Source organism: Labeo rohita, chromosome 7, assembly GCF_022985175.1.
Source record: "Labeo rohita strain BAU-BD-2019 chromosome 7, IGBB_LRoh.1.0, whole genome shotgun sequence".
In the NCBI taxonomy this organism is placed as follows: Eukaryota; Metazoa; Chordata; class Actinopteri; order Cypriniformes; family Cyprinidae; genus Labeo; species Labeo rohita.
The window spans coordinates 59,932,446-59,954,230 of NC_066875.1; the positions used below are offsets into that span (position 1 = coordinate 59,932,446).

The 21,785-nt window shown below is 37.7% G+C and overlaps 1 protein-coding gene and 1 pseudogene across 1 annotated transcript in view; both read right to left on the reverse strand.

Annotated features, from left to right (window-relative positions):
• Positions 1 to 12,183, reverse strand: part of LOC127167598 (uncharacterized) — a 31,325-nt gene extending 19,142 nt beyond the window's left edge. Inside the window, exons 1-11 of the mRNA XM_051113723.1 lie at positions 11,903 to 12,183; positions 11,694 to 11,756; positions 10,831 to 10,869; positions 10,352 to 10,604; positions 10,126 to 10,271; positions 5,186 to 5,465; positions 4,940 to 5,085; positions 4,410 to 4,683; positions 4,184 to 4,323; positions 3,974 to 4,065; positions 3,481 to 3,577 (exon numbers count right to left, since the gene is read on the reverse strand). Coding sequence (XP_050969680.1) covers positions 3,481 to 3,577; positions 3,974 to 4,065; positions 4,184 to 4,323; positions 4,410 to 4,683; positions 4,940 to 5,085; positions 5,186 to 5,465; positions 10,126 to 10,271; positions 10,352 to 10,604; positions 10,831 to 10,869; positions 11,694 to 11,730 — 1,504 coding nt within the window. The 5' untranslated portion in view covers positions 11,731 to 11,756; positions 11,903 to 12,183. The remainder of the gene's footprint in view (positions 1 to 3,480; positions 3,578 to 3,973; positions 4,066 to 4,183; positions 4,324 to 4,409; positions 4,684 to 4,939; positions 5,086 to 5,185; positions 5,466 to 10,125; positions 10,272 to 10,351; positions 10,605 to 10,830; positions 10,870 to 11,693; positions 11,757 to 11,902) is intronic.
• On the reverse strand, positions 12,055 to 20,052 carry LOC127167599 (uncharacterized; annotated as a pseudogene).
• Between the last annotated feature and the right edge of the window lie 1,733 nt (positions 20,053 to 21,785).

Sequence of the window (21,785 nt, forward strand, 5' to 3'; positions counted from 1 at the left end):
CAAACTATCTTTACTGCGGTGTTTTACCAGCTCACTATTTAATGAAGCACAGTTTTTGACTTTGTGTAACGGCTTTCCATAAAGCCGCTGCCGTTGATAATGTAGTAAATCTCCAATTTTACTAAAGAGGTTCAAACAGATCTCTCTCGGGAAAGAGATCAGCCGTACTGAGTCCGCATCAGCTCGGAGTCCCGTGCTCGTCTTTACTGTCAGTGAGCCACAGTTGTCGGAGGAGTCCTCTTTACCCAATTCAGTACATTTAAACATCAAACAATTCGTCGCTTATCACACACTTATCACAAATGTGAATGAGTCCTCTTTGCTCGGTTCAGTCCATTTCAACGCTCCGCAATCACACAGTTCGTCGCTGCCGGAGAACGCACTTATCCATGTCCTTTTTACTCAATTCGATTCGTGCGAACGCTCATAGAGCGCGCGGCCAGCACTCCTACTCCCCCCCAATTATCTACCTAAACCCCACGCATCCGCGCTACCTAGCTATCTTTGTTGCCGGACAAACCCTAACGGTTTCGAGTAACACAAAGCGTTCCCCCCTTACCTTGAGCGCAAAGGCCAGTCACATTAGCTCTCTCAGGACTCACATTCCGCTCTTCGCTTGCCTCTTAAATTTCCGCTGGTCCAGGTGAGTTCAATCATCTCTGCCCTCCGTCAGTGGGAGGGGACCCAGCAAGCAATTTTTGGTCTAAAAAACGTATATTAGCCGTTGAAACACAGCCTAGAAGTCTAGGCTAAAATAAGGTTGTCATTGGGCTGTCAGTGAAAATTTAATAGACGTCTAAACATAGCCCTAGAATAGACTATAAATATAAATATAAATATATTATATATATATATATATATATATATATATATATATATAATATAGAAATAAAACCAAACACCTTGTAAACGCTGTTGACTTTGCTTACATGATGAAATATCATATATCTCACAAGTCTAGAAGTGGGTTACAAATAGCCGGACTATATCGGGTCTATAGTTAAACTAGACGTTGAAATGACGACTATTGCTTGCTGGGGAATGCGTTGCAACCAAACCCAAATGGGCTGGACTAAAGCCAACAAAACAAAGTCATCATCATTCATTACAATAATAAGAGTGATCAAGTTTTCGAACGCGTACAAACAGAGTCCGTGCAAGCGGAAATAGATGCAAATACATGTCTTGTGCTTCAACAGCGAAATGTCTCAAAACAACTTGCTGTGGGTGTTCCTTGTTCACAGATCTTTACAATTAAAGTCCATACCTTGCAGACACAGCATACGAACACAGTCCATCTCGGCACGCTACTCTGCCGTGCGGTCAAAAACTGTGTGCTTCCTGATTACACTTCACTCAAACACCGGTGCTACAGTTATATTGTGTGACACTGCCACCCAGCGTATGTGAGCGGAGCAGAGTAGGAGCGGAGCGGTGTGATTTTGAAAGGAGCGAGGAGCGGATTTTTTAAAAGAGCGCTCCACCACCGCTCCATCACGAGTACAATTCATGCCAGCGGCCCGTAATATAACTGCATATTTAACTTGCATGTTAAACATAGTCAACTAGCTTGATATATGGATCACTGAGCTCAAAAAGAATGTGAAGATTATAATGGCAGCAAAATACACGAGCGGAAGGTTTAGGAGGATAGTATTCGAGTAATTTATTTGCTCCTTCTAGATACTGAATATTTTCAGATGAAAGCATGATTTAAACAGGCACAACACTTATTTACACACGCAGTTGCTATCTCAATAATGGATTCAATCAAATGTAATCTTACAGCGCTGCTTCATCTGTACCCGATTTCGAATGAGCAGAAATCTGTAGGAAATGCAGCGATCCGTAGATAAAATATCTGACAAAAATGAACTCTTATTGTCATCCTTTACAAACAAAATTTTGCACTGAAAAAAGCAGATGATACTTTTTAATGCTGACAACCACGTAATTGTTAGGAATGTGGTAGGAACATTGTTTGCACACTGGTGGTCCAATAAGCCACAAAACTTCTCCCCTAGTATTCTACTTTGTTTTATTTCAGTGTAATATATGTTATGTTATGTTTCAAAACATACTGAAATACTTCAGCCGTAAATTTCCTCGGAGCTAGGAGTGGAGCGGGGATAGGGTGACCATCTGTTGCGGGACATAGATGTGATTTTGCAGGACACGTGTGAGACAGATACATTTACTACTGTTATGCTATGTAAATACTGATTTACATCCGTTGTTTACGTACATGCGCTGATTTACGTTTCTGGGAGTGCGAGAGAAAGCGCGTCCGTTTTGTGTTAGAGTGAAAAGAATCCACCTGCGAGAGAAGAGATTTATGCTTGCCATTTTGATGCACTCTCGCATATGCTCTGGACATTTGTCATTAAAATAACGCCATAGAAACTTCCTCAAACTAGCTATTAAATAAGAAGAAAGTCGTGTCTGAAAGCTGCATCGATTTTTTTTTTTTTTTTTTTTTTTTTTTTTTTTTTTTTTCATTTGGTTAAAATGAATGGAGAATATCGTGTTTTTTCGTGTGCGCTCGACCATTTCCGTCGATGGGGCTAGATCACTTGGTGACGTCGGCAAACCCTTTGCGCGGAAACTACGCCGCAAAAAGAATAACTAATACGTTTTCTTAAAAGGCAAAAAAAAAACGCATGGACGTTTTCCTAATACGATAAGTAAAAACCAAAAGACTGATGAAAATGCGGGACATTTTCTCAATATGCGACGCTCGGAACAAGGGTTAAAAATTCAAAGCGGGACAGGTGGTCACCCTAAGCGGGGAGTGGGAACCCGATTGCTTGAATGCTTGGAGCGCGGAGGGGAAATTGTTGCCGCTCCACTCCGCTCACATACTCTGCACCCAGTGGCCAAGTAAAACTTATGTTGAATGGCTCCAACAACTGTCAACAAATAATTATGGCTCCATAACAGTTTAGAATTCAAATAAAGCAAACGGTTGCTCTTCCACCACGCATGTGTTGTTCTCTCTTTATTCCTGTGAGATTCTGTTCATCTTATTACAGCTCCAAAGGTATGCCAACATTAAATGTCAGGAAATCAAAACAACTAAAAGGAAATTTTTTTAGATATTACAAGAGAAATTAAATGTGAACAATGAATATACAGTAACTGTCACATTTAATTACATGTGTGGGTTGTGTGAATTGTGAATGGCATTTAATTAGTTTCATTATATGTATTACTATTTATTACACAAGATGTTTTATAGTTCATAAAGAAAGCAGCAACAGCTTGCTCAAATGTCTTTACATTGTAAACACGAAGAAATTTAAGTCAGTGTATTTAGTCTTAATGAATGTAATTGTAGTGAACTGAAGGCATTGTTGATTTCCAGAGTATTAATTTTCCTTACTACAATGACCTGTAAATAAAAACATTTTTATTACAGCACGTTTTTTATAATCATTCCTTATTTCATAAGTTATTGTACAGTTGTGAGAACAGACTCACCTCTAGCAGCGTTCACCTTCTGAATCACCCGTTTAGGAGTTTGAGACCAACGCAGCGTCACGTCTGTGAATCCTCTATCAGCTAGAGCAGATCCTAACTGAAAATAACGTTTTAATACTAAAATGATTTAAATCAGAATATTATGATGCATTCAAATCTTAATGTTTAAAATAAGCTTTATGATATCACTATAAACCCTGATTAAAAAATTGTAATTATATTACTAATAAAGCAACTGGAGCAATAATAAGTAGTAAAATTTGATTTCTATATAAACAGAGTCATATAGATGGACAAAATTAAATCAAAACAGAAATATATATACAATGAAATGTAGCAACATGTATATTTTACAAGTTAATCATGTAAATTTCCGAAAAGAAGAGTCATAACAACCTTTAAAATCTCTATAAAGACATTTAAGACAATTTCATTTCAAATGCATCTAAACTTTAAGACTACAAAAAGAAGGGTTGAAGTTTTTTACTCTCACCTGTTTCAGAACATTTTCTCTTATTGCAGAGTCGCTCAAATCCTTGCTAGAGTTAAACAGCATTTTCACAAATGATCTTTTTAAACAGGGACCTAAACAAATACAGTCATTCAAATAAATAAAACATCTTTAACACTGAAACATTACAAAAGTTGTTTGGACTGTGCACATAATTCACTTAATCTTGCATTTATTATGACTTTGTCATACCTTCTCCATAGACCTTCACCTCACACAGAGTGAGCATCTTCATGTCTCCAGGAATGATCAGATTCACATAACGTCCCTCCATCACACCGCATGAGTAGCTGTAGGACTCGCCTGCTGGAATAGCAGGAATAACAGCACATCTACAGACAGAAAAACACATGAGGGACATAAAAATACTGTCATATCGGCTCAGTGTCTCACATTCTTTTAATCATAAGTTTCTCACATGGGATTGTTGTTGCCGTTGTTCTCCAAAGAGTTTCCGATGTGAATCTGCGCTCCATTTATTCGTTCTGCACAGCAGTCTTTTCTGTTGGTGATGACCACTCTGTTAACTCGGTAAATGTGACGCAGATCCAGCCTCCACCATGGGTTAGTCTCACTGAGAGTCGAGGAGCATCCCGTATACAACTGCTGGAGACCTCGATCAATGGCTTTTTCAGCAATCCAGTCCATAGTTGTTGATGACTGTGCAGCAGCTCCATTTACTGCCAGATTTGCTTGAAAAGGTATGAAAAAAAAAAATGTCATGATGGGTCTTGATGCACAAAGCTTGTACCAGTAGGGAAGTTATTAGTCAACAACGACTGGAGATGAAGTCTTATCATTTGTGCATGAACTACTGTCACTAAACAGACATTGTGAAAATTATAATTGTTTTGTCTGTTCAAAGTACATTTAAGTTTGGCATGAAATTTACAGGAAATATACATTTATGTACATAATTGATTATAATGCTCTACAACAATGAATCACCTGCCAAATACCCGTAGACTTCAACCTCACAAAGAGTGAGAATCTTCCAATTTCCAGGAATGATCAGATTCACATAACGTCCCTCCATCCCACCACATGAGTAGCTGTAGGACTCGCCTGCTGGAATAGCAGGAATAACAGCACATCTACAGACAGAGAGAACAGATGAAGGAGACCACAATTGCATGAACCCTTCCGCTTCGTGCTCAATATCTCACATTCTTTCAACCTTTTCAAGTTTCTCACATGGGATTGTTGTTGCCGTTGTTCTCCAAAGAGTTTCCAATGCGAATCTCAGCTCCTTTTATTCGATCTGCACAGCAGTCATTTCTGTTAGTGACGACCACTTCACTAACGCGGTAAACATCACGCAGATCCAGCCTCCACCATGGGTTAGTCTCATTGTTGGTTGAGGAGCATCCCGTATACAACTGCTGGAGACCACGATTACTGTCAATGGCCTTTTCAGCAAACCAGTCCCCAGATGTTGATGACTGTAGAACAGCTCCTGCTACTGCCCGATTTCCTGGAAAATTAATAAAAACCTGTCATGACATGTTTATGCACAATTTGAACAACCATGAGTGTGAATAATATTTCTATGGAAGCTAACTTCTGCCACAACATTTTTAAAAAGTACAAAGGAAAAAAAAATATCATTTTGAGATGTTAACTTGCAATTCTAAAAAGAAAATACCCTTCTAACCCTTGTTATGGTTAGTGTTACATGCTGAAATTTACTGCAAGTCTCTCATGCTGCCATCAGAATCAAAATAAAAATAAAGCTGCAAGCAGCGTTGAAAGCGCCCTTGCACCCGAGCTCACCACCACCCAGTGGCTTTAGGAAAACAGCAAACGGTGGGCATTATGCATTTAAAGTGGTAAATATAGAAGGAATGTGTCAAAGTCATTTATATTTGTCAAACTTTCTGCTTCCAGGTGGTGGTGCTATGACTATAAATATTAAATATAAATATTTGCATGTAGCTGTCTTGAGGCCTGCACTTTTATAAAACACATTAAGTTTGGTGCAGACTGAACATGGTATGTCTGAGTTAGTGCAAAGCATAACGTATCCTATCCAACAGGTATATGATTATAACTGAATATTGGCATGTAGGTGCCTTCAGGCCAGTAGTCTTGCCAAACGTGAAGTTTGTTGCAGATTAGACATTGCATGTTTAAGTCAGTGTTAAACAAGTTATTTCCTGTTGCCAGCAGGTGGCGCTATGATTATAACTGAATACTGGCCTTTAGATGTGTTCAAGCCAGGACTCTCATTGAATGTGAAGTTTGGGGCAGATCGGACTTTAGATGCGTCCCAATTCAAAGACTGCAGCCTTCGGAGGACAGATCCTTCGAAGGATGCGGCCGACTTGGCCTACGAAGGATGCTCCCAGTGTAGCCTTCGCAGGATTTCCTAATTGCGCCACCAGGTGTTCCTGCTTAGTAACAGTGCGTGAAGAGAGTCGCAATAGATGATAGGCTATTTGTTTATAAAAAGGAAAATTAAAATAGCGTGAATTGTTAGTTTTTGTCTTTTAATTACCGAATTGTACTTTAAAAGTAAGTATTAGGTTTAGACTTACTTGAATATTGTAATGACATGAAAAATACAAAATATAAAGTGGTTAATTGTTCACTTATATCTTACTAAAATGCGATTTTATGTTGTATTATTGACTATTATGGACCATGTAGAAAGTCATGACGTATTGTCAAGTATGGTGACCCATACTCGAAATTGGTCCTCTGCATTTAACCCATCACGAGTGCACACACACACACACACACACTCTGAACACACACCCGGAGCAGTGAGCAGCCATTGCTCCAGCGCCCGGGTAGCAAATGGGGGTTCAGTGCCTTGCTCAAGGACACTTTAGTCATGGTATTGAAGGTGGAAAGAGCACTGTTCATTCACAATCCCCACCTCCAATCGAACCAGTGACCTTTGGGTTACAAGCTCGACTCTCTAACCATTAGGCCATGACTGCCCCCAACAGAGACAGGTTTTTAATAAATTCAACAAGTTTTATGCACTTGAATATAAAAGTTCACTTAAAAACGTTAATGTCGCTCATCAACGGCAGTTGCTAGGCAACAAGAACAGTCCTCCATAGGTTGGACCGGTTTGAGTCCTTCGGAAGCAGCCTTCGGTATCGCACGCAGTTGTATTTGGCAACTATTTGTTAAAGGAGAAGTCCACTTGCAAAACAAAGATTCACATATAATGTACTCACCCCCTTGTCATCCAAGATGTTCATGTCTTTCTTTCTTCAGTCGTAAAGAAATTATGTTTTTTGAGGAAAACATTTCAGGATTTTTCTCCATATAATGGACTGATATGGTGCCCCGATTTTAAACTTCCAAAATGCAGTTTAAATGCGGCTTCAAACGATCCCAAATGTGGTTGTAAACGATCCCAGCCGAGGACGAAGGGTCTTATCTAGCGAAATGATTGCATTTGGGATCGTTTGAAGCCGCATTTAAACTGCATTTTGGAAGTTCAAAATCGGGGCACCATATCAGTCCATTATATGGAGAAAAAATGCTAAAATGTTTTCCTCAAAAAAACAATTTCTTAACGACTGAAGAAAGACATGAACATCTTGGATGACAAGGGGGTGAGTACATCATATGTGAATCTTTGTTTTGGAAGTGGACTTCTCCTTCAATATTCCAGCAAAAGCTTTGTTCATTTCATTTCCAAAATAACAAAGTGGTGGAGTGTAACACATTCCTTAAGTATTCACAAATGAGAAGTAAGAGAGTTAAGTATATGAGAGTAATGAGAGTTAAGTATATTACAGTATGAAGGATAATACTTTTACTTAAGATTTTAATGCTTGCATTAAATTTACATTTAATGTAATGCATACATTAAATTTGTATGTTTTTAATTTTCAAATGTTATTCAGAGGCAAACAAAAATATCTAGAAGAATTTCTGTCATTTACAAATTACAACTTGCTTTGCAAAAATAAATAATTTCCATAACTAATTCTTTTCGTTTTTTTTATTTACAAGTTTCAACTTATAATGCAAAAATAAAACAATGCACAGAAATTTACAAATAACTTGTCAATGTCAAAAGTGATGTACAGAACATCTTCATTGATTTCATTAAGTTTCCCAGCTCCATTTTCTCCAGAACTGTTCTAAAAGTAGTGAAAAATAAAGACCATTGAAATAGGGCCGCAATCTTGGTTTGAAAACATGACACAGCAAGACTTGCATACAAAATACTCCAGAAATCATATTTTTGGATCATCAAGTTTGCCTAAAACAATTGTGGACTAGCTTGCATGACAGCACTACAAAATAAATCTAAATTTAAAAATAAATTAAAATAGAAATGCAAGTGAAAAACTTATCTACTTTCTTATCGGCTTACTTTTAACATTTGTTTCACTAGTTATTTGAGTACATTAAAACACAGTACTTACCTTTATAAGTGTATTCGTCTGCCGCCACAGAACCATCACCCGCTATTTTGTTTGAAGAAAAGTCTGTCTGCTGTATCCTTCATTTGCCGGCAAAACGTAGGGTGCATTTGAAGACGCGTTCGAATTGTGGCAGTGTTTGTCACGCTGTGCTGATGCAACCGGCCTTCGAATGTAGCCGTCAGAGGATGCGTCGTGAATTGGGACGGTCTTCATCATGCCGCTGTGATGCAATCAGCCTTCAAATGCATCCTTTGTAGGACCCGGCCTGTAAATTGGGACAGCCTTCGTCGTGTCACCGTGACGCAGTCAGCCTTTAAATACGCACTTCGAAGGATGTTGCCTACGAATTGGGACGCTGCTATTGTATGGCTGAGCTACAACACCTTCTATTCCCATGGCGAAACATCGAAATTTGTCAGGCCGCCACAGAAACACCCTTTTTACGAAAACGCAAGATCTTCGCAATTCAACATTGCAAAGGCCTTTAAAGTAGACTGACCAAATATAATGTTGATGTCATTAAATGAGTTGTTTGTTAGAGCGTACAACATGCCACTTCCTGTAGCCAGCAGGTGGCGCTATGGCTATAAATGAATATGGTCATGGGCATGTGTTCAGGTCAGGACTTTTAGCAAACATGTGAATTTTGATGCAGATCCGACATTGTATACCTGAATTATACTGTAACAACTTTCTCTTTCATGGGAAAACATCCAAGTTTGTCAGGCCAACGAAAACTCAAGATTTTCGCAATTTAACGTCACAAAGGGCGTTGGATTACACTGACCAAATTTGGTGTTCAGTTTAAATTTCTAGACTATGCCTGAAAATGGCAAAAACAACAAAACTTGCTGAGAAAATAACAAAATAACAGACTTCCTGTTGGGTTTCGGACTAATAATAATAATAATATTAATAATAATACAGCTTATTAAGGTGTCAGTGGTTTCATCCAACAGTCAACAAGCAGAAGACAGAAATCAAAAAAGGGACTCAAATCAGACTTTCTGGACAAACAGACATAAAGGCCATCAAACAATTTAAATACACAAATGAGCATCTATTTGCTTGGTAAAGCAGATCTAAAAAATAAATAAATAAACAAATAAAATTAAAAAAAACTATCCTTGAGATCCTGTTATGAGCAAAACCATAATCTACAACCTTCACTAACATTCAGAGGTTAGCGAATTTTAACAACTTCAAACTTCTTTTTGACAAGAAAGCATTAAATTATCTCAAATTCTATTTCTGTTCTTTTAAACTTGCTATTCATCAGTGAATCTTCAGTTTAAATTTCTAGTTTATGCCTGAAAATGGCAAAAACAACAAAACTCAAAAAAATTCTAAATAATAGACTTTCTGCTGGGTTTTGGACTTCGTAGCAGTGGACTTTTTTTTTGTAGGTATTGGTGCGTTACACATGTCTACCGAATTTCGTGCATGTATGTGAAACAGCTTGAGGGGCACTTCATTGAAATTTTATAGGTGGCGCTATCATGCCATTTTGCCACACCCACTTCTGAAACAGGTCAGATGTAAGTTTTCACCACTTTTGGTGCATAAGCAAAGTTTAATTAATTTGAGCATGTTTAGGCCCTCAAAAATGTGATTCATTTTGGAGAATATCAGCAATTCCAATAACATCCTCGCACCATCGGTGCTCAGGCCCTAATAAAAAGTGAAATAAAAAGGTATTTCACTCGATATTTAAAAGTGCTTTATAAAATGAATTACCTGCCAAATACCCATAGACTCCAACTTCAGCAAGAGTAAGAAACTTCTGATCTCCAGGAATGTGAACAACCACATAACGTCCCAGCATCCCACCGCATGAGAAAGTGACGGTGGCACTGGCCGCAAGAGTAGAAATCACACCACATCTACAGACAGAAAGATCATCTGTTATTAGTTTCTGTTCATCTGCAGTCATATTAATAAGGACATTCTAAGAAATCCTCACATGGTGTTGTTGTAAACATCAAGAAAGTTCCCAACACGAATCACTGCCCCGTTAATTCTATCAGCATAGCTATTTCTATTGGTGATGATGACTCTGTTCACTCTGTATACTTTCAGTAGATCCACTCTCCACCACGGGTCGGTCTCTAATTCAGTGTGGGCCCAGGTGGTCAACACTCCATCAATAGCATGTGTAGGTAGCCAGTTTCCATAATTGGATGACTCACTAGTTTCGCCCCATAGTGCTGCATTCTCTGGAAAATGTTTCAAGGCCAGTAAGAAGTCACCATCGTTTTATCAAGCACAGGGTCACAAAATAAGGGTTAAGGGTGGAAAAATGCCACAGATGTTTAAAAAGGTGGTTATAGAGTAAATAAAAAAGACATCAAAGCTTAATTTCAGATATTAAGTGCTTTTATATTCATCAGTTCAGACAAAATAGAACAAATAAACAAATTAAATAAAATGAATGCATTTTACCTTCTTGTCCAGTTGTCATTTCCTCAATTATTAAGAAGCCTGTGGAAACCGGATTCAAGCGGGAATCAGAGAACCAGGTTGTGTTGAATTACATTCATATTAGCATTTTTTTATTTAATTCACTTTGATTTTGTAAAGTATAAAACATCTGAATGATATTAATAATACAGCCTATTATTGTGTCAGTGGTTTCATCCAACAGTCAACAAGCAGAAGACAAGAAATCAAAAGTGAAACTCAGATAAGACTTTCTGGACAAACACAGACATAAAGGCCGTCAAAAAATTTAAATACACAAATAAGCATCTATTTAACATAGGATTTGTTTGGTAAAGTAGATCTAAAAAAAACAAGCTATCTTTGAGATGCAGTGATGGGCAAAACCATAATCTACAACCTTCACTAACATTCAGAGGTCAGCAAATTTGAACTTCAAACCTCTTTGACAAGAAAGCATTTAATTGTTAAAAAGAAAAAAAAAAAGAATTCTAATTCAAATTCTATTTCTGTTCTTTTGAACTTGCTATTCATCTGTGAATCTTGGAAGAAAATTGTAATGGAATTCCACAAAACTATGTTTTTGGAATATCACAATACTTAGAAGCACATAATGCAACCACCCTGAACAAGGTGGGTAAGACACATTTTAATTACAGACAAGCATGAATGTATGAAACAGCAACTGTTCTATATTATATAGGTCTGTTGGGCCAGAAATTTTAGGATGTAAATCCACAGAGGGTTGAAGATGAGTGCCAACTAAACTATAAACAGAGCAACATCTCTAAACAAAGAAAAACACTGTAGTAAACTCAGTGTTATTATGAGTGTAAATTTACTAAAACAGTAATGTTGTACATTACCCAGCAAGATCCGCAGGCACTTGTAGAGCATCTTCATGGCTGATTTAAGCTGTTGCTCTTTCTCTTTGAATGGAAAGTGTGAATTATTACATCTGTTTTATGTAGGACAACCCATTTAAATGAGCATCACATGATGCACCTCATGTCTCCTCCCATCCGTCCCCTACCAGTCTCTCTTGTGTTTGAGACAAACACAGTGTATTTTTTACCTTGTCCTAATGTCTACTGGATCAATGAGAATTTTCTGCACAGTTGTTATATAGTGTCCATCTTTATTCGAGTGTATACTGTGCAAGAACTTGTAAGATGGGGAACTGCGCAATACATTTTCAAGGTGTTTGTGCAGTAAACTCCTGTCAGTTTACACACACCTGCAAAAACACAGACGAACAAAAACACAAACAAATAAAGCAGCAAATGAGCAGCTGTAAACCGCACCGCCGGCACGTTCGACACCTTAAGATGATCATGCTTTTTCCATTGCTCAACAGCTTACCTTTGGACATCAGAGCTTCTTCATCTTGTACTGTTTTTAAAAGGCTTTGTGAAGTCTCATTTGTGTTCTCTAACCTTAGTTTAAGTCCTAGCATGAATGAATGAATGAATGAATGCTATCAAACACATTAGTGACAGAAATTCATACACCAGAGGAGCCAGAGGCATCAGTGGGAATCCATCCATTCTGCCTTTACATGCATTTTTATGCAAACATCGTCAACTCTACAACATTTGCATAAAAGCTTATGCATTATAGGCTGATGTGGATTTTTTGGAGTTTTGCATATGCCAACATCAAGACAATAGAAAACAGTTTTTTTCACTGTAAAGCATTTAATAGTAATATTATATTAAAATAGTACTATTTCTGCTGTATTATTTCGCAGATAAAAGTAAGCGAAGAAATAAATTTAAGAAGATGAGCTCATAATAGCCAATGTAAATTTATACTGACTATTTATTGTTAGAGAAAGTACTTACCATCTTTGTTTGGCAATGAGAGGACCACTGGGTTAGTGGTAAACTCTTTGCCAGAGTGGTAGGAGCATCCTGACTGGTTTTGTAAATAAAACTGTAACTGGCTGTTTAGTATGAAAACCCTTTATATTATCTGTGATTCTGCATTAATGGTCTTCCCTGAGCTTTCCAAACCTCCAAGAAGAGATCAGGTGATTGTGTTTTTCTGACACAATACGTTTCAAAAAGTCTCTGAAACACTTTTGTGTTTCTTGATGGTTTCTTCTGGTCTTCCCATTAATTATTCCACTAGACTGCACTCGGAGCCTGTCGTTTTCCCCTCCAAATCCTCACAATCCTCTAAAGCTGCATGCAAAGGGTAACTGCAGTCCAGTTTAAAGTAACCCAGATGCCATCAGGATGCAAAGTGCAAACTATCTGGTAGTTGTTGTTGAAATATGATGCCCAAACTGCCTTTATGGAGAACATCCCAACATTTTCCTAGAGCTGTTCAGGCAACACATCAGTAAAACTGTATTTTTGTTTAAAGCGTCTTCTAAACAGGATGCAAAGAAACATAAATAGAAGTTACTATCAAGTTTGCCGATCTCAACGAGCAACCCGATTTTCATCACAGAAAAACTTCCATTAAAACAGGAAAAAAGTACAAAAATAATGTTTTGACTAAAAATGACTATTTATTTCAGTTATATTTCACTCGTGTAATATATGTGCAAGCTGCAAAGCGTAAAGCCCGTAAACATTAAATATCGAGTATATCGAGCGTTCACCACACGTAACTTGTCCTCACCTCACGTTTCTGTAACATTCCTCCACATAAGAGAAGGTAAACGGCGCCACCTGCTGGAATACAATGCACAACATATATCCTGATCGATCGCCAGCTGATTGGCAACACTTCTTTTGATTAATCAGTTTGGCCGATCACATTAAAACAATCGCATTTTTATGAAGCAAAAGACCGGAGACTTAAAAGTCATGTCAACAACGGTTTGTTTTTCAAATACATCGAGAAACAATGAAAAGTGTCTCAAAATAAGTGTGAGGAACATCGGTGTTGTAGGACAACTAAGCCATTAAACAGAATGACACGTATATAAAGTATATAAAAACCGCGCGTAACCTGCGTCTCAATTCTCCCGACAGGCAGAAAATAACGGTTTAAAATTCAAATATCGAGGCGCGCGAGCAAAGCCTACTCATTTCGTACGCATGCGCTGTTCTCCCCATTCACGCGAGATCCAGTTCACCTCATTACAGCTTGTAAGATACAACATTAAATGCCACGAAATGTAATTTAAAACAATTCCGTGTACAATATTACAATTAAAATAAAATATTGACAATGAATAAGCAGAAATATTACGTTTAATTCCACGTGTGGGTTGTGTGAATGTGAATTATTTTCATTATATTTATTATCTCTTTCTATTTGTTGACAATACACAATTACAAAAGGAGTTTTATAGTTCTTAAAGTTTATTTGAACACTTATAGGGGTTGTAAGCAAAAGCTTACTTTACATCATAAACAACATTATGAAGAAATTTCAGTCACTAAATTTATAACAGAATTATTGTCTTGCCACATATTGAATGCATTTAGTGAGTCAAAAACAGTGTTGCTTTCCAGAATATTATTTTCCTTTACCACAATGACCTGTAAATAACACATCACATGCTTTAACTAGTCATTTTCATTCTGCATATTATTTTATAAGTTATTGTACAGAACACAACTCACTTATAGCAGTGTCCACCTTCTGCATCACTTCCCGTTTAGGGGTTTTAAACCAATGCAGTGTCATGTTTGTGAATCCTCTGTCAGCTAGAGCAAATCCAAACTGAAAAAAAAAAAAAAACATCAATACTCAACAAAGACTATGACAATACACTCAGATCTGATTAAACCTTGATTAAAGCAATGTCATTATATTTACTGATGGAGCATTATCAAGTTATAGGTAAAAGTATTTGGTTCAGGCAAAATGTAGAAATAAATCTACAATGACGTTTCTTTCTCTCACCTGTTTCAGAACATTGTCTTTAATTAAACGGTCTGTCAAATCAGATCTGGAGTTAAACTGCATTTTTAAAAATGACCTTTTTAAAACGGGACCTAAACCAAAATAAATATATAAATATACGTTTAAATATGTGAATTAATTTAGTTTTTGTTTATTAAAACATATCAGTGCTCCTCATATCTTGTTGACAAAAATATATGACTACCTTCTCCATAAACCTCTACCTCACAGAGAGTGAGTATTTTCATGTCTCCAGGAATGATCAGATTCACATAACGTCCATCCATCCCACCGCATGAGTAGCTGTAGGACTCGCCTGCTGGAATAGCAGGAATAACAGCACATCTACAGACAGAGAAAGAAACAGACCAGGGATATAAAAATACTGTCATATCTGCATCAGCCCTTCACATTTGTGCTCAAAGTCTCACGTTCTTTTAACCTCAAGTTTCTCACATGGGATTGTTGTTGCCGTTGTTCTCCAGAGAGTTTCCAATGTGAATCTCTACTCCGTCTATTCGTTCTGGGCAGCAGTCTTTTCTGTTAGTGATGATGACTTCACTAACTCGGTAAACCTCATACAGATCCAACCTCCACCATGGGTTAGTCTCAGTAAGGGTTGAGGAGCATCCCGTAAAACAATTGATAGAGACCTCGATTACCATCAATGGCCTTTTCAGAAAACCAATTCTGAAATGTTGATGACTGTGTAGCCGTTCTATCTACTGCCCTGTTTGCTAGAAAATACATGAAAAAACAGGTAAACAATGACTTGAGGTGAAATCAATCATTTCTATGCCAACTAATGTCACCAAATGGAATTATAAACACAGTGATATTGTGCCCAACAAAGCTTTTTACTATGACAACCTCGGCTTAAATGCAAGCAAGCTATTTGGACATGATATAGCAAATGCTAGCACAATTAATAAAAATACCCTCTAAATTCAAGATATGAATTGCCCCTGTATACATTTTTGTTTTTAGTGTTCATAGGATAATTCAAGCAGTGCCACATGAGCAAGAGTCCACTTTAAAGTGGAAAAAAAGTCCACTTTACAGAACAGTTTAATAAACAAGTTAGTTATATTAATTAACCATTTTAGGCACAACATCAATTTTGACTGTTTGTGCACTATTTTGCCACAAAAAAAGTGTTACAAAAAGAACAGATGCATCTCACAGCAAAATAAAGTGGTGTTTCATTCTTGAACAATTCAGTGTTTTTTTTAATAAATTGGTCAAGTCAGTGATTTAATGACACAGTTGCTTCATTCATGCCATTTTCCCAACATTTTCTATATCTTTTCAAAATGTAGTATTTAAAACATTAATATCATAACATTATGCAGATTTAATTGCAGTATAGATGCATTCATTCCACATCTGAGTTGCATTAAACAGTCAGTGTAAATACATCTAGATGTAAGATGAATTTTTTCATGCTGTTATATTTTTGTGACGCTGATTTCATTTGACTGGTAACAGCCCTTGTGTTAATTAGTGTAAGTAATTAAAAGATGTTCTAGATGTCTTCACAGCATTTATCTGAACAAAATTACAATATATTACAATGTATATATTGTTCTTTTCACTGGTTTAGTTTTGCATGCACATAAACAGGAGAAAACTGAGAAAAACGGAATAATTAACAAATTAACAAAACAAAAGGAAGAAGAAAAAACAAGTCCGTTTTGTTTCATTTCCAGAAGTTTAAAGGGGTCATCGGATGCCCATTTTCCACAAGTTGATATGATTCTTTAGGGTCTTAATGAAAAGTCTATAATATACTTTGGTTGAAAATTCTCAATGGTTGTGTAAAACAACACCCTTTTTACCTTGCCAAAATCAGCTCTGCAAAAATCATCTCATTCTGGTTGAGGCTGCTTTAAATGCAAATGAGCTCTGCTCACCCCGCCCCTCTCTTCTCTCTGTGGAGAGACGAGCCTGTTTATTTTAGTAGCGTTTAGCCGCAAAACTTGCTAACTAGCACATTATTAGGAAAGGTGATCGCAAAAATTCATAAAAAACCCTTATACTCACTTCTGCTGTAAGTGAAGCTGGATCATGAATGATTCGCGTGAACATAGACGGATATATGTAGATCGGGAGGTGCATTCCCTTCACAAACAAACGTAATCCACTGCATCTTCAGCGGCTCAGATGTCAGGAGTAAATTACAAACACTATGTTCATTATTACATCCATTCACATTCACACCTGTTTTCGATCTCTGCTAATTTCTTCCTCTCTATTTAAACTCCCGTCCCTGTCTGTCCTGTGTCAGTCCGTTTTGATCTCTTGCCAAGTCCTGCCTTGTCCTGTTTAGTCTCTGCAAATTTTTCTCCGATCCTTTGGCTTTTATTTTTTTGCTCTCTGCCCATAGAACCCGCTGGCATCCCGTTTTGCCTGCTTGATGGTTTTGCAGCTCTCCATTCCGTACCGTTTCATCCTCAGTGTGTTTCCTCGTGCCGGGTCGAGATCGCTCCTCGAAGATTCTCTGTTTTTCTCAGCTGTGATTGTTCAACACTGGGTCGAGATTCGCTCCCCGTGCCTCTTCAACCTCTGTGTGTTTCCTCGTGCCGGGTCGAGATCGCTCCCCGAAGATTCTCTGTTTTTCTCAGCTGTGATTGCTCAACGCCGAGTTGAGTTTCGCTCCCCGTGCCTCTTCATTCGCTGTGAGTTTTGCTGGACGGGTTGAGATCTCTCCCCGTGTGTTTTTGGACTGTTAGTTTTTTTTGTTTTGCCTTTTTTTTCCCTTTTTGCTTTCCCCAGATTATCTCCAGGGAGTCAAGTCAAGTCAAGTCAAGTCACCTTTATTTATATACCGCCTTTAACAATACAGAATTGTGACAAGGCGGCTGTACAGTATTAAATAGGAAACAGTACATCAAGGCAAACCAAAGGCAACATTAAACACTCACATTATAGGTAAAGGTAGTTAATCAAAAACAATAAAATAAAATGCAATATTGTGTTAAGAGAAAGTGTCCCCAACTAAGCAAGCCAGAGGCGACAGCGGCAAGGAACCAAAACTCCATCGGTGACAAATGGAGAAAAAAACCTTGGGAGAAACCAGGCTCAGTCGGGGGGCCAGTTCTCCTCTGGCCAAAGTTCCCGTGGTCTTGTGCCGACAGCCGTCTAGGTGATGTGGTCTTTAATGTGGATCCGTCTCTGGGGCTCATCTAGTTGATGTGGACTCCGCTGACATTCAGGGCTGTAGAGGTCGTCTCTAGGTGCTGATCCACTGTCTGGGCTGGGTTCGGACTGGATCCGGGGGACTGCAGTGACCATCTGATCTGGATACGGACTGGATCTGGTGGTTAATGTGACCTCGGAATAAGAGAGAAACAGACTAATATTAGCGTAGATGCCATTCTTCTGACGATGCACCGAGTACATCGGGTGTTATGGGAAGTGTTCCCGGTTCCGGTTGACCTAATTAGTGCAGCCTAACAATCCTTTAACGGATTTGAATTATAAGAATGTGGATTTGTTATGTGTAAGCAAGGTTAAAGAGATGGGTCTTTAATCTAGATTTAAACTGACAGAGTGTGTCTGCGTCCCGAACATTGTAGGGTAGATTGTTCCAGAGTTTGGGTGCTAAATAAGAAAAGATCTGCATTGATTTTGATATTCTCGGTATTATCAAATTGCCAGAGTTTTGAGAACGCAGCGGACGTGAGGGACTATAATGCGATAAGAGCTCACTCAGGTACTGGGGAGCTAAACCATTCAGGGCTTTATAAGTAATTAGCAAGATTTTAAAATCTATACGATGTTTAATAGGGAGCCAGTGCAGTGTAGACAGAACCGGGCTAATATGATCATACTTTTTGGTTCTAGTAAGAACTCTAGCTGCTGCATTTTGGATAATCGTGGGAGCGGCCTCTGTGGGTGTGATGCCACACCGACAGGCATCTGAGAATGGCTCGATTTGAAAAAGGGGATATTATTTTTACAGATTAATTAAAAACCACTGCATGGATTTTTATCATTATAGGGTAGATTTGCCAACATTATAGGGTAGATTTGCCAACGTGCATTAATGTTCAAACATGTAAAAGTGAACTTAGCATCCGATGACCTCTTTAAGAAAACAGAAACAGCTTAGTGCATCCTATTTGTTTTCTTTATTTTGCAAATGCACAGTTATGTTCTTTTTGTGAGTATACAGAAATAAAAGTAAAACCGTTACAGTTTTCACATGATGTCTTAACTCCTATCTTTATGACCAAAAATGAAAAGGGGCCATAAAAAAAGTGTGAGTTTTTTAAGTATGGCATAGTATGACATAGCATGACATATTGAAAAGTGCTCTACAGCAATGAATTACCTCCTAAATAAGTGTAGACTTCAACCTCACAGAGAGTAAGAATCTTCCCATCTCCAGGAATATGAACAATCACGTAACGTCCCTCCATCGCACCGCACGAGAAGTTGGCCGTGGCTCCAGAAGGAATAGTAGGAATTACAGCACATCTACAGACAGAAAGACCATCTGTTATTGCTCCTGTGCATTCTCAGCTGTAGCCAAAGAAAAATGTCAAAAATCCTCACACTGGGTTGCTGTAAATGTCAGGGAAGTTCCCAACACGAATCACCGCCCCGTTTATTCTGAAAGAATAGTAGTTCAACCTGTTAGTGATGGCCACTCTGTTCACTCTGTATACTTTCATCAGATCCACTCTCCACCACGGGTCGGTCTGAGTGTTAGTGTGGGAACAGCTGTCACGTACACCATCCACCCCATATTCGCTATACCAGGTCCCGTACAGGGACGACTGCGTGGCTGTGTGCCGAAATGCTACATTCTCTGGAAGATGGCCTGAAAGAAGACATTTTTAATTTAACTTTAAATCCTAAAAACTACAATTTAATGAAAACTACACTACCAGTCAAAAGTTTTCAGTCTCTTCTGCTCACCAAGCCTGCATTTATTTGATCCAAAATACAGCAAGCACAATAAAATTGTAAAATATTTTTACTTTAACTTTTGTTTTACTTTTATTTAAAATATACACAATTCACGCATATTCAAATAGAAAACAGTTTAATTTGCAGTTTTTGCTGTACTTTGAATTAAATAAATGCAGGCTTGGTGAGCAGAAGTTCTTCACAAACATTATTAATAACTAATATAATGTAACATAAGGATTAGATAATAGGCTAAATGCAATTTAGCAGACCATTTATTGTCCATACTAAGATTTCTTTTTTTATATAAGATCGATTGATTGATTTTTTTTTTTTTTTTCCAAACTGTTTTATGTGGTTTGGGAAGAAAGAAGAAAAAAGCAAAAATGCTCTTAAAAATTAACTCCAAAGAGGAAAGACTAATATTAATATGCCTGGCATATTACTATTACACCTGGCAGTTCAAAGATGAAGAATCAGAACAAGGATGTTAACAAAATAAGAGATTCTCACCTTCTTGTCCATTCACCATTTCTTGAATCAATAAAAACCCTGTATAAAAAGATTTTCAGACAAACTTGTTTTGCTGCCATGTGAATCACCATAAAACTCTTTCTCCTTTACCAGTTAAATCATTTTGATAGAGGTTTTATTTCTAAGTGACCACATGAAAATGATAAAACAAGTAGAGTATTGTAATCTAAAGTGGTACGAGGAGATGTTCCTGTGAATCACAACTCTCTTGACAAACCATTTACATAGACAAATCAGCAATGATTTCAAGATCAATTTGTTTTGTAAAGCAGAGAAACTCAAACTAACAAAAACTATTCCAGGGAACCAATGATAAAGCAAAGTCACAATCTATATATTGAGAAAAGTATCTAATGCAAACTGTATAAAAGTAACACTTTTGGAAAGAAAATGTGCTGTAGATCCACAGTAGAGAGTAAGATGAGTGCAAATCAAAATGGAAACATCATTTAAAAACATTTCTGATGGCATGAAAATATTACGGCGCAAATATTAGTGAGAATCAAGTAAAATGAATGAAATGAAAATTGTACATTACCAAGTAAGACCCACAGCCACTCACAGAGCTTCTTCATGGCTGATTCAAGGTGTCTGTCTTTCTCTTAGGACGGATGGAGGACAACCTGTTTAAAGGTGCATCACATGACACTCCTTGTCTCTCCTCCCATCCATTTCCAATCAATCACTTGTCTCTCTCTCTTCTTCCATTGGTCCACCTCACAAAAGATAGCCAATAAAGAAACAGAGTTACGATTTTAGTTGACAGTCTGTGGCACACAATTTGATAGCACTGGGTAAAAACACATTTTGTGGCTGAATAAATATTTCTTGTGCAAAAAGGAAAATATCCATTGCATTAGATTTCTTTTTGGTGGGTTTTTTCTTTTTTGTCTTCATGATTATAGGACAATATAGAGGTGACAGGAAGCAAAGTGGGCATGAGAGGGGGGCAAGGTCCTCAAGCCAAATTCAAACTCAGGGCGATATATGTCGGCTTTTCAGTAAACATGGACTCTAAATAGTCAAAAAGCACAGTCATTTAGGAATATCAGAAATGGTCCAAAGTACTGCATACTACATACAACAGACTAAAACAAAATTACAGCCCTCAGTGGATATATTGCTATTAGGAGCAGGAATTAAAGGAGAAGTCCACTTCCAAAACAAAGATTTACAGATAATGTAGTCACCCCCTTGTCATGCAAGATGTTCATATCTTTCTTTCTTCAGTCGTAAAGAAATGATGTTTTTTGAGGAAAACATTTCAGCATTTTTCTCCATATAATGGACTGATATGGTGCCACGATTTTGAACTTCCAAAATGCAGTTGTAAACGATCTCATCTGAGGAAGAAGGGTCTAATCTAGTGAAACGACCGGTTTCATAAAAATAATGCAATTTATATACTTTTGAATCTCAGAAGCTTGTCTTGTCTTGCTCTCCCTGAACTCTGTGTATTCTATCTCATGACAGTTAGGGTTTGTCGAAAAACACCCATCCCATGTTCTCCCTCAACTTCAGAATTCCTATATCGCCGTTTTACCTTTTTTGTTAAGGGTGTTTAATCTTCTTTGCATGTTCACTTTGCAAAGACTGGGTCTGTACTTCTGCAGCGATGTAGGATGAATTTGAAATGATTT